General features: G+C 37.4%; 1 protein-coding gene across 8 annotated transcripts in view; it reads right to left on the bottom strand.

Annotated features, from left to right (window-relative positions):
* Positions 1-13,185, bottom strand: part of lpp (LIM domain containing preferred translocation partner in lipoma) — a 238,827-nt gene that overhangs the window by 121,546 nt on the left and 104,096 nt on the right. For all 8 annotated transcript variants that reach the window (XM_053227591.1, XM_053227583.1, XM_053227577.1 and 5 more), the window contains one exon: positions 9,308-9,504. In XM_053227591.1, coding sequence (XP_053083566.1) covers positions 9,308-9,500 — 193 coding nt within the window. In that variant the 5' untranslated portion in view covers positions 9,501-9,504. The remainder of the gene's footprint in view (positions 1-9,307; positions 9,505-13,185) is intronic.

Genomic DNA, 13,185 nt, shown 5'->3' with positions numbered 1-13,185 from the left:
TTACCCCGCCACTCTGCAAATATGCACCTCTGCACACAAAGAGGCTTTGGTACACATATCTGAAATCACCTTTTATTCTCTTTTTCTTCTTAGCAAACTTCTTGTCTGTTAAAAAAAAATCTCTACTGTCCACATTGCTATAAAACAGCTTAGTAACATGTGCAGCAAGTGGACACTACTGTCCAGATGAAGTACAGTTTATAGCTAACTATCTGTTTGTGATGATGAATCGCATCCTTTAAAAAAATACTTTTTCTAATTTTTGCATACAAATAATTAGGCAATAGATTTCACGTCAGACTCCCAATATCCCTTTTATAAATCTGACAAGTTAAGAATAAAACACAACAGGCAGTACTGCTATAGGAAAATAATCAATGACAAGGTGGGGTCTTGTGATACCATCATGAAATTCATTGTTTTCCAATAACAGCATGTCGAGAATTGTTTTATTCCTCTTATGCCACAACAATTTCCTAGAGACTACAATTGTTTATTTATTAAAGAACTCGTTTTATTCATTCATAGTTATGTTTAATGTCGTGGAACTTCCACAAAAATACTTCAGTTCCTGTTTTCACTTATAACCGCTATAAACAGTCGTTCCTTCACCTGCCTCTCTTTTTACCCTCTCTTCATGTTACCAAGAAACTGCAAAAGTCCTCTGTCTTCTGTTGCAGTGTCTAAAAAAATTAAAGTTACAGCTTTACTGTAACTTTACTGTACAGCTGGAGACTCCTTCTGAAAGTGCAAAATAAACATCTCCTCACAGCCAATTGCACTTTCTCTATACCTGTTTATGAGGAGCAAATTCCAGTGAACGAGCTGTTACTATAGAAACAATAATGTATTTGAATGAGTGCAGTAATATACTGTCAGAGTTGTTGTTATAGAAAATTAATTAACACCTTCTGACTAATCAGATTCGAGAAGTCAACAGCTCTGTGGTATAAATCCAAATATACCATCACAGTTATCTTAAATTTAATATTACAGCGAATAACTCCATCACAACATCCTGCAAACATCCAATACCATGTTCTTCCCTTCTGCATTAGACAGGCACATACATTACATTAAAACCTTCCATTAATTTGGACTACTGCTCCTTGCACAAGGAGGTTTAGGTTCAAATCCCGAAGACTGAGATGGCCTTTGCATTGTGTCCTACATTTCTGTGTTCAAATTCAATTAAGTTTTAGTTGTATGAAGCTTTTGACTATAGAAGCAGCTTTAGATAAATCCAGTTCCAAATAAGTTAGTAAGAGCTTACAGTGGCAAGGATAAACTCCCTGACATGACATGAGGAAGTAACCTTGAGCAGAACCAGACTCAAAAGGGAACTCATCCTCCTCTGGGTGGGACCTGATAGTTGGATTAACAATTATTATAGAATACAGTTGTAGAATCAACTTATGATGATTTGGATGTATGGTTATGGTCATTATCTTGATGGATCCAAGTCTTAATGTCCTATAATACTGTGGTACTTAACAAAATTCAAGAAGTTATACATCAAGATGTTACATAATATATATGTTTCAAGAGCTCCTGAAACACCAGCCGCAAAACAAAACAAATTAATGAAGTTCACATGTAATAAGTATGTTTTTTGTTAGTAATTAATCTGTTCAATTGTTTAATTGTATGCAATCATTTTTGCCCATTTTTATAAAGTGTGCCATTACTTATGGCGTGAATGTAGAGTCATACCCTGTGCGGCGCTGCACATATACGAACAGCTATTTATCGTTAGTCAGATTCCGTAAATTGAATTGTAGTAACAGTGTGAAACCCTACTAGAGAAGTGAAAAAGAAATTATGTAATACTTGCAATTTCTGTGGTAAACGTTCAATAATTTATCTGATAACAGCGCTGTTTCAGGGGTATTTTTTTAATATATAAAAATGCATCCTTCCATTTGCAGAAGTGTAAACCACAAAGCCCAAAGGAGCCTCTTTAGCACATCACAGCAGAGCGTAGAGGCACTTCCTGGACCATCATGTAACTGGAACACTCAAGCCATATTTTGAGTAAACAGGAACCCTTCCAGGAACCCTTAACAAAGTGAGAACAGCCTCAGTAAAAACTAAAGCAAGTATGCTTCAACTCAAAACTGTGATCACAGATACAGCCAGCAAAATGACTTTGCAGTAGATGTTATCAGCTACTGCAAAGATGACGAAAGTGAAATTACATCAAAACCACTTTATTTCAAAGAAATAAATCACTCTAAGCTCAATAGCTTGAGTAATGCAGTAACAAAAACTCGAGAGCCTCAAGGAAACTGATGGAAGCATGATCATCTTATTAATACAGTACGGTGCATGTGTACACACACACACACACACACACACACACACACTGTAACTGTATTAGTAAGATGATCATGCTTGAGGCTCTTGAGTGTTTGTTACTGCGTGCTGTGTGTGTATGTGTGTGTGTTTATATATGTATATATATATATATATATATATATATATATATATATATATATATATATATAAACACACACACATATATATATATATAAACACACACACATACACCAACACAATGGTAGACTTTCCTTATACTCACTTCCTGTACAGTTGACTAATGTTTAATTCCCACACTGAAAAAAAAAGTGGCAGAATTTTCCCAATCATACATTTTCATTCATCTTTCGTAACCACTCTATCTCAGGAACACTTGGCATGAGGCGGGAATACATGAGGCATGAGGCGGGAATGTGCATGCATCCCTAGATGTGGCATGAGGCGGGAATGTGCATGCATCAAGCCCTGCAATGCCAGTCCATTGCAGGGCTTGATGCATGCACATTCACACACTCAGTCACATCTAGGGAGCAATTTAGCTTAGCTAATCACTCCCTAGATGTTTGTGGGAGGTGAGTGAAAACCACAGAACCTGGAGGAACCCCACAAGGACGTGGGAAGAACATATGAAATTCTACACAAACAATAACCCACGTAATTCCACTAATTCTGCATGTGGCAGAATTAATATAATGAAAACATTTTGTTTTCTATTGCAATCAAAATTAAAAAAAAAAAAAACTCCATCACAATTAAAAATTACTTTGCCACGTAAACATAATTTTGACAGGTTTAATTCATAGTTCATCTTCTATAAGTAGTGTATAAGTAGTTTATACTTATCTACGGATATTTACTGGTGACATTCTTAGAAACCTTTTATGAAAAATTATCTATGTCACGTTTATGTATTTATCAAGAAATAATAATTTAAAGCAGAATGATGTAACTAGATTTGTAGATTTAAAGTGTAGAGCTCAGAATTATAACAACAGGAAGCAAACTATGCAACAGAAGAGCACTACTGTGAAATTTAGAGTGAGTCTAGTGTGGAAAAAATGCAACCATCTTGTCAATACAGATGAACTACATACGAACTGACCATGTAGGATAATGTCTAGTCTCATGCTGTGTACTGATGTGCTGCATTCCACGGTCTTGTAAATAATTCCGTGAACACGTTTCCATTATAATGATTTCGACAATGTCAAGAGCAACATTTTTGAGTTCAGCAAAGAACTGAATGTTAAACACTCTTGGAATGTCAGTAATGCTTGCATGCATTAGTGTCAACATCCAGCTGAGGTTAAACGGAAGGAGACATTATCATCACCCGTATTCTCTACTTCTACTGCGTCTATAGTATGTGACACAACTTACTCTTCTCCCTCTGGATCTGAAAAATACAGTGCAAAGGAATGCTGAGGTATTGTGAATAAAATCCAGAGCTTCTCAGTGCTGTTTAACTTTCTGTCTCTCAGGATTACTCATACTCAAAATATCCCGAAAATTCGAAAAGCTCTCAAAAGGAGTATAGAGGATTGTGAGTATACCAAAAAGAGTTTGTTTCTCTAACCTTCTTCATTCATATAACCAGCCATAGGACACTGTGCAATGCATAACGATGATAATCAATCATGCAGAAAACTTGCAGTGGTTAGGTTAGGTTAGGTTCAACTTTCCTGTCATTGTCAGAGTACGAGTACAGAGACAACTTAATGCAGTTAGCATCTAACCAGTAGTGCAAATAGCAACTAAATTAAAATGAGGTAACAAGGTTATGGTGCAATAAGTTAACCGAGTACAGTGGTAAACAATATGATGCACACCAGTAATGCAAATGGTTATTATGTTAAATGGAATAAATAAGAATTATGGTGCAGTTAGTTGAGATAAACAGTATACAGGTAGTGGTAAGCAGCATGACGCATGCACTATGATGCAGTGGATACATACAGTGGATAAAAATGCAGGTGTGTAAATAGGTGTGCAAACAACAGTCTGATCTAAATAATAGCAATAATAATAATGACAGGTAATGCAGTAGTAGTTCCAGCTGTAATTCCAATCACATTCAAATACATTATCATTTCTATAGTAACAACCTATACAGGGACTTGTAGGGCAGACGCTCCAAATAAACGGATTTTTTAAATTTTTGATATGGTGACATTTTCTATGAGGAGACACTTATTTAACATTTTTAGAAGGAGTCTCCAGTGTCAGAGATCTGTCACGGTCAGAGGTAAAGTTGTAACTTTAAGTCTCCTGACAAGAGAAAGTCTTCAGGCTGAAAGACTGGTTTGTCTTTTATCAGTAGCATGACATTTTTCTGTTGCATTAACTTCAAGAGGGAGAAGAAATAGAGTCTGGTGAGGGAATGACTGTTTATCGCTGCTATAACGCAAGTGATAACAAGAACTAAATTGTTTCTGACACAACTGTAACTATAAACAGATAAAAAAGCATGAAGTGTCATTCTTTAATGAATAAATAAATTGCTAGCATTGGTAAATCCTGTGGTATAAGAGGAATAGGACACTGTGAGACATGCTGTTGCTTGAAAATAATTTATATATTAGTTTAGAAATACATAATTATTATTGGAACAATTCAGAGCGGTAACAGTAAGTCCATTTCACTTCAGGTCGCATCATATCACCTCGTCATTGATTATTTTCTTATAACAGCATGCCCTGTCATGTTTTATCCCTTACTGAATTGATAGAGTAAGGTCCAGAAAAGCTTTTTTTGTTAATATGTACAATTTGAAAGAGCTCTCTACAATCAAACCACAGAAACTAGTTTCTAAACAAGTCTGAGATTAGTGAGATTTTTGCTGCTTGGAACAGTTCAAATAACATTTTTACATCTCCTTAGTTTTTCAGCGTAGTTAGTATATTTACATATCAAAAGACCATTTAAGGGCATTTGGTATAACATAAATGACATTCTCAGTTATGTACTATTACAAATTTATGCAGATTACAACTTATTATTATTAGTTAAGCCTCAAGAAATGACATGAAGAAATCTCATCTCCATGGACAACTATGACCTACATTTATATAGCAACACGCACACGCACACGCGCACGCACACACACACGCAGTGTGTGTGAGTGAGTGCCAGAGAGAAAGAGAAAGAGAGAATAACAGAGTAAAAAACAAAGAAATGTAAACTATGTAATTATATAATTTCAATTCCAGTTACATTAACTACATGGTATTTGATTCTTCCCTACTTTATTCTACACCTACTCATTCTGTCCATGTGCATGTGTTACTTTATCAGGAGTTTTAGAGCAAGAAAATCTTCAAACTGTGCTGGAGATGTGCTACACTGCTGGTCTAGACGTATGAGCTGCACGCTTTACTTTACCAGCTCCACTGGAAAATGCCAGCGACTCTATTTTAGTAGAATAGTATAACAGTATGTGATGGAATAAAGTAAGGTACATTTCTCCAGCTGTGGAGCAGCGATTTGCTTCCATGCTGGATTTGTCTAAAATTTCCCCTTCCCCCTTTTCTCTTTCACTCTCTGAGTGCTTCACAATTGAAGAAGGCAAAGAAAAATAGGAGACAAGGAACCCTTTCATTCCTTTCAATCCATCTTATAATGCTGTAAAATATACCAAAATAGAATGGCTTAATTAAAGCAATTTTCATCACAAAGATAAAGTTTGAGTCATGTTTCTAATCAGCAAGTGTTTTATGGTCCAGAAAGTCTGCACTGTAACCATGGAAACGTGGCTACATCTGACAGAGTTGCTATCAGCCAATTAGTGAAAGAAAAGAGCGCTGCTATTGCGGAGACGAATCCCCAATAATAGTCTTAAATAAATGACCAAAGTGCAAGCTGTTAGCTAAATCGCTTCATCTTTTGGACAGGGCTGACAGGATGTGATGTTCGCTGTTTGCTAAGACGCTGCAAGGTGGAAGGAGAACACAGCTGACAGATTCTTACCTCTCCGCATTTTCTCTGTAATTGCCAGAATCCTTTTCTAAACCATATATTTCATTAGAAACAACAAAACATCAGCAACAACAACAACAGAAATACTATGCGTAGGTGTGAATTCAGGAAGAGGACAGTCTGTCAAAAGTGCTTTGAGCATTTTTCTAAACATAGACAAAAGTTTGATCAACCGTAATACAAAATATTTTCTCGAGTCTTGAAGCAAACGTAAGTCTGAAAAGTTCAGCATCTGCCTACAACTACACTGAGTGCAGGAAAATTATTAGTTTGAAGATTGCACTGTAGTCTATATTCATGCCACATGCAGAGAAAATTATCAAGATAAAAAAAACAGATTACTAGAAGAGTGCAAAGAGATTCTCTATAATCAGAAAGAGCAAAAGCATAATAAAACCTAGCTCCAAGCTCGTGAAGGTCCAGCTGCTTAAAAATCCTTGTTCACAAAAGGTCCAGATCAGCAACTAACATGACTGAAAGGCGAGAACAGTCACCTTTTAATGCTTATCTATTAGTGATTTGTTTATGGCTATAAATAAGACATTTTGAAATGGGTATCTTTTTTTTTGTAGTGGTGCTTCACGTTACCACGTTTGACTAGCATCATGAGACATCCGTGTTGAATTTGAAGCACAGAATAAGTTCATATTCATCTGTCCAATCTGTGTTTGTTTTTGACTTTTTTTTTTTTTTTTAACAAACCATGTTAAAAGTGTAAAAAAAAAAAGAAAAATGTATGAAAGGCTTCCTTTCTGACCTAATGTCTCTAGCTCTATAGCTAATCTCCAGTCTGAGGAGCTGCCTCCAGCTAAATAATTTACAGAAATGCATGTTATTGTTATAATATACTGCAATATTCTGTAGGATCTGCTAGAGAAGACGAAGCTGGTTCATGTTTAGAAAACTAGAGTCACTGAACTATGGCCAGTTACAGTGATTGGCTCTGCTACTTTATTTTTTTTCAAGTACTTGGTACTTGCTCCACTGAAATACTTTGCTTATGCAACCTGAACAATATATTAATGATCATTGTAAATTGCATTGCAATGTGCTTTTCTAAGGGCATCATGGGTATCGTCTGTACTTTCATAACACTGACTTATATTCCAATAAATCCACAAAGTATTTGAGTAAATAGCCGGTATGATGTTAGCATAGCAAAATTGATCATTTATTAGTAAAATTATTTATTTATGTGGTATTGCTATTTTTGCTGTCACGCTGTCACCAAATCTAAACATCATACTATGTCTCCTAATATTGCAAAAATGATATTTATGTCATATCACTGACTCCTGATGCCTCTGAAGTCCATTTTTCATTTCATGCTTACAGTAATGATTTCTGCACTCCCAATTTATTCCAGCATTATTCCTCCTAATAATTCAGTACTATATTTATGTAAGAACTTTATCTAGTTTATAATTTCGCAGGCAGTCCGTGGCAGAGAGCTGCAGATGAAGGCTATGTTGTATGTAAACTCTTCGTTATCTGTTGAAAGCTGTGTCCCAATGTGGGAGAAAATATTTACACTGTATATCTCAGTAGGGCACAGAATGATAAGCAATGATTATTCTCAAATGGACTAATAGATATTCTAATGAATAGATTCAATAGATGAATTCATAAATACCACTTTTTTTGTTCTCTGCATGTGGATCAACAGTCACTGAAGAAACACTTGTGAATTTAATATGCCTTGAAAATCTATATAACTTCTCAGAAGTCAGGAAACAAATCATCTAAGTAGACTTCTCTGACCTCTAGCAGTTTGAAATTAGGCATGGACAAATCAGTCACCAGGTGCCTGAGACAAGTGTATGAGATGTTAGCGTTTTTTATTTATAGCTGAGCAGCAGACAAGTAAGTTCAACTTACTGACTTTCACAAAAGAAAAGTTTTCATTTCAAGTATGTAGTTATGTTTAAACTTAATACACTTCATGATGGGGCAATGGACCCTGATGCTGTATCTATAGCACGATCTACTCGTTCTTTAATCCTACCACTGGTTTTTAGTATGCATGGGTGAAACATCTTTTCAGAATCAGGAAAACACTGATGTGAAAACACTGATAAAACTGAGCAAACTCAAACGCAGCGCAAAAAGCCAACATATAATGTTTAGTTTTTTTTTTTTTGGCCAGTGGGCTAAACTAGGCAGCTGAAGAATGGAAAAACATTGCCTGGTCTTTCTCCAGTCTTGATTGGTCTCAGCCCACTGTAGACTCAAATTCCTGTTCTTGGCTGACAGGAGCAGAAGCCATTGTGGTCTTCTGCTGTTGTAGCCCATGAGCCTCATAGTTCAACATATTGTGCATTCTGAGATGCTTTTCTGCTCACCACAGTTGTAGTCATTTGAGTAGTTATTTGAGTTACCGTAGCCTTCCTGTCAGCTTGAACCAGTCTGGCCATTCTCATCTGACTTCTCTTACATGAAATCATTTCCAACCACACAATTGCAACATGCTGGATGTTTTTTTTTTCCCCCCGCACTATTCTGTGCAAACTCTAGAGACTGATGAGTGTGAAAATATCAACCATAGTAGGAGTAAAAATCAGCAGTTTCTGAAATATTCAAACCAGCCTGTCTAGCACCAACAACCAAGTCACAGGGTTCACATTTCTTCCCCATTTCTTCCACATTTCTTCTGATGGTTGATGTGAACATTAACTGAAATTCTTGACCTGTAACTGCATGATGTTATGCATTGCGTTGCTGCCACATGATTGGCTGATTGGATAACTGCATGAATGGTGTACAGGTCTCCCTAATAAAATGACTGTATGGGTTGAACTGGGTATTAGCAGACATTCCTTTGCCATATACACTCCTCCAGTCTCAACACACACAACAGAGGCAAACAGATGAGCTATAGTGTGAGCCAGTTTGTTACGCTATTAATCTATAAAATATATTTGTCTAATTTCTATATTTATATTCAACATAATGTTTATAATGGAGATACCGAGACCCTTATAATTCCACAAATGATGAGTTTGTGTAGTCTTACCTGCAATGTCGTGTGTAGTGTCCCCTGGAGACTTGTACGGGTTGAACTTGGGTTTGGGTGCCACGACAGGAGCAAACTTTTTAGGAGCTTGGTGCTGTGATACCGAGATGCTTGGGGTCCCCATGGGCAAACTGGTCTCCATTCTGGCAGTCACATGACCGTGCTGACTCCCATTGTTCTGGCCACTCCACATGGTTCTGCATGAAAAACCCAATGCAAAACAAATTAGAAAACAAAAGTTTATTATTATTACTGATTACTGAACTGATTAGTCATTAACAGCTGTGGTAACCTGTCGCATGTCCATTCCTCACTCTCAAAACTATATACCTTTCTTATTTCTTTCTGGGTAGTTACTAAATGGTTCAAGTAGTTACTTAATAATGTGAATAACTTTAATATTAAACTATGACCTTATGGTTCTGTTCTTGTGATCAGAAGGCTGCAAGTTAAAATCCTAGGCCTGCCGCAGGGCCTGTGACCCTTCTTTCTTCCCAACTTCTTAATTCTACAAACTGAAAGCACATTAGATAATATTTTTTTTTTATTCAGAGCAATGTAGCACTACTAACCGAATAACACTGGCTTATTCACTGTAATATTGAATTTCCACTGAGTCCGAAATCTAATTCTCTCAGGCTGTTTCTGAAACACTGATTAGAGAGCAACATGACCCTTATTTCTAAGTTAATATCTCTCTCTACGTCCGTCACCTTCAGACATTTCAAGGATGAACACTGCTTCAGATAAATTACTGTACCGACTTCACAACAAAACATTTTGTTAATCTTTCCTCGATTCCTCCCAGTGGTGCCAAAGGCGTCAGACTGATTGTGAATCTGTAACCTGAGATATAATCCCAGGGTGGAAGTGAAGCTGGCCCGCCGACTTGGCCGAGCACCAAGGCTACTTTACATGCTCTAATCTCCTGAAATGTTAGCCGTCTAGAATTAGTAGCAAACATCAACCATGCGCAATCTTTAGATTAATAAAAACACCAGAGGGGCATCAACAGCTAGGCGTGAATGTCATGAGGGCTTGAAAGGGAATGCTCTGTCCAGGTTAGTCTCCTGGGCTTCATAAATAGAAAGGGAAAGCTGTAATGTGTGCGTGAGACTTGTCGTATGACATCAGATCTCTCTCTGATGGTTGAGACTGAAACAGCATTGATGGAGGGGAAAAATGACAGACACCTGTAGTGGTTGGGGATGAGATATCCACAGCAGGCCCTAAATGTGTATGTGTTTAGCAGATGATGATGTCTGCAATTTATTTAACTGGATAATGAAGAGCACATGTGTAGTTAAGTTCATTTAGCTTGGACTCGAGAGTATAGGGCAGTGGTGTCAGGTGAGGTAGCACCCAAGCCAGCATGCCTTAAGCAAATCCTCATGATTTGCTTGATGCCAATAATGCTTAATGCCAGATTTCCTGGAAACATCAAGTACTGAATGAAAAATGTGTAATGTTATTACGCTGTTGCTTGCAGAGAATTTTTCTCTCTTAAGCACCACAATGCCATCAATTACAGACTCGCTACCAGATGACCTAACTGACCTTCAGTTATATGGTGATGATATGGTTACACAGCAGTACTTGACTTATATGTCCATTCGAATGTTTCCCAAATGCAGAGCAAATTACTGGAAAAATAGGAAAAGGATGATTTTGGATTTAAACACGAAGCAAGCGTGGCCTAAACAGAAACTTTTTTTTTTTTTTAGTTCATTCTGTTTCTTCCTAAAGTAAATATGAACCTTATCACTATACCCCCTGGAAAACACTTAAAAAAATAAAAAGTTACAAATTAAAACCACCACAATCTCAACCAGGCAGTAACTAAGGATGCTGCAAACGCATCAGTCAATGCCACATAATCATGTTGAACGTGTTTTTTCTCCCTTCACAACCCCAGTCTTGATGCACACCTCTAGTCTCAGCCAGAAGCCGTGTGAACCTTTCTAGCAAGCGCCTTCTATATGTATCTATATTTGTATCTGTTCAGAACACATTCTTTTTATTATGAATAATGTATGTGGTTACGTCCCCAGAACACACACTTGCTAGGTTATTTGACAGTAATGGTACCACTTTAATCGATGTACGCTTCGTCTACATAAGCCATTATAAACCCTTATAAGTTAGGTATAAAGGCATACTCAAAAAATAATAATAATAATAAAAAAAAAAGTCATAACATCTTGCTTTCACTAACATATACTTTTCGTCCACTTTATTAGGAACACCTGTACACCTACACATTCATGCAGTTATCTGATCAGCCAATCACGTGGCAGCAAAATATCACGCCGATACAGATCAAGAGCTTCAGTTAATGTTCACATCAAACATCAGAATGGGGAAAAAGTGTGATCTCTGTGACTTTGATTGTGGCATGGATGTTGGTACCAGATGGGCTGGTTTGAGTATTTCAGTAACTGCTGATCTCCAGGGAATTTCACATACAACAGCCTTTAGAGTTTATACAGAATGGTTCGAGAAACAAAAAAAAACATTGACTGAGCGAAAGTTCTGCAGGTGGAAACAGCTTGTTGATAAGAAAGGTCAGAGAAAAATGGCCAGATTGGTTTGAGCTGCCAGGATGGATATAGTAACTCAATCACTCTTTACAACCATGATGATGAAAAAAGCATCTCAGCATGCACAAAACATGGAATCTTGAGGTGGATGGGCTACAACAGAAGAAGACCACATCAGGTTCCACTCCTGTCAGCTAAGAGCAGGAATGTGAGGCTATCATGGGCACAGACTCACCCAAACTGGACCTCTCCACTGAACTCCACCTCTAGGTTTGATGTGTTGTGCGTTCTGAGATGCTTTTCTTGTCACCACGGTTGTAAAGAGTGCTTATTTGAATTGATAGACTTGCTGTCAGCTCAGGCCAGTCTGGTCATTCTCCTCTGATCTCTCTCATCAACAAGGTGGTTCAGCCTGCAGACCCTCAGCACAAAGGACGTTTTTTTTTTTTTTTGCACCATTCTGCATAAACTCTAGAGACTCTTGGGTGTGAAATTTCCAGGAGATCAGCAGTTAATGAAATACTCAGACTAGCCCTTCTGGCACCAACAACCACGCCACGGTTAAAGTCACAGAGATCACACTTTTTCCCCATTCTGATGTTGAACATTAACTGAAGCTCTTGACCTGTATCTGCATGATTTTTTGAATTGCGCTGCTGCCAGATAAGTGGCTGATTAGATAACAGCATGAATGTGCAGGTGTACGGTTGTTACTAATAAAGTGCACGGTGAGTGTATATGTAAACTGACAGATTTTTGGCAACATAGAAGTTATGACACTGAGCTACAAAGTCAGTTAGCTTTTGACCTAAGTCATCCCGGAAAGTGTCACAATATAACCTTATGTCACTTGCCTCAGGTGTTATGTCAACTTTGACATTAAAATTGCTGAAACGGTCCTTATGACCGTGGACAGCTGTTGAAGCAATTTATTACAAGTTTATGTAGATTGATGTCAGTTGTCATGAAGGGCTTATATGCGTGTTATGTAGCATTATGAACGTGACCTTTAACAAGCCTTTCTGCAGTCATTCTGCTGGTGGAATGAGATCACCACTGTGTTTAGAGCATCACTGCTTCCCTGTTCTTTCTCTTTCCCTGCGAATCCTGAGACTTTGGGCTAACTATATTTATAATATTTAGAGGGAAGAAAACAACAGATGTTATGTCCTTCTGCATGGTGTACAGCATTTGGTATATTAAGCATTTTTTTGTCTGCCTTATCTTTGTTAGTGATGTACAGAATGACAATTTAGATGTGCTTCTAGCACATCATAGTACAACCAATCAGAGTGTCTTGTTCAGAAATGTGAGAAGTGTAGTTGGTTTGATCAGCTC

This window comes from Pangasianodon hypophthalmus, chromosome 2 (genome assembly GCF_027358585.1).
Source record: "Pangasianodon hypophthalmus isolate fPanHyp1 chromosome 2, fPanHyp1.pri, whole genome shotgun sequence".
NCBI lineage: Eukaryota > Metazoa > Chordata > Actinopteri > Siluriformes > Pangasiidae > Pangasianodon > Pangasianodon hypophthalmus.
The sequence above is the reverse complement of the archived record's forward strand: the minus strand, read 5'-3'. Positions and strand labels throughout refer to the sequence as shown.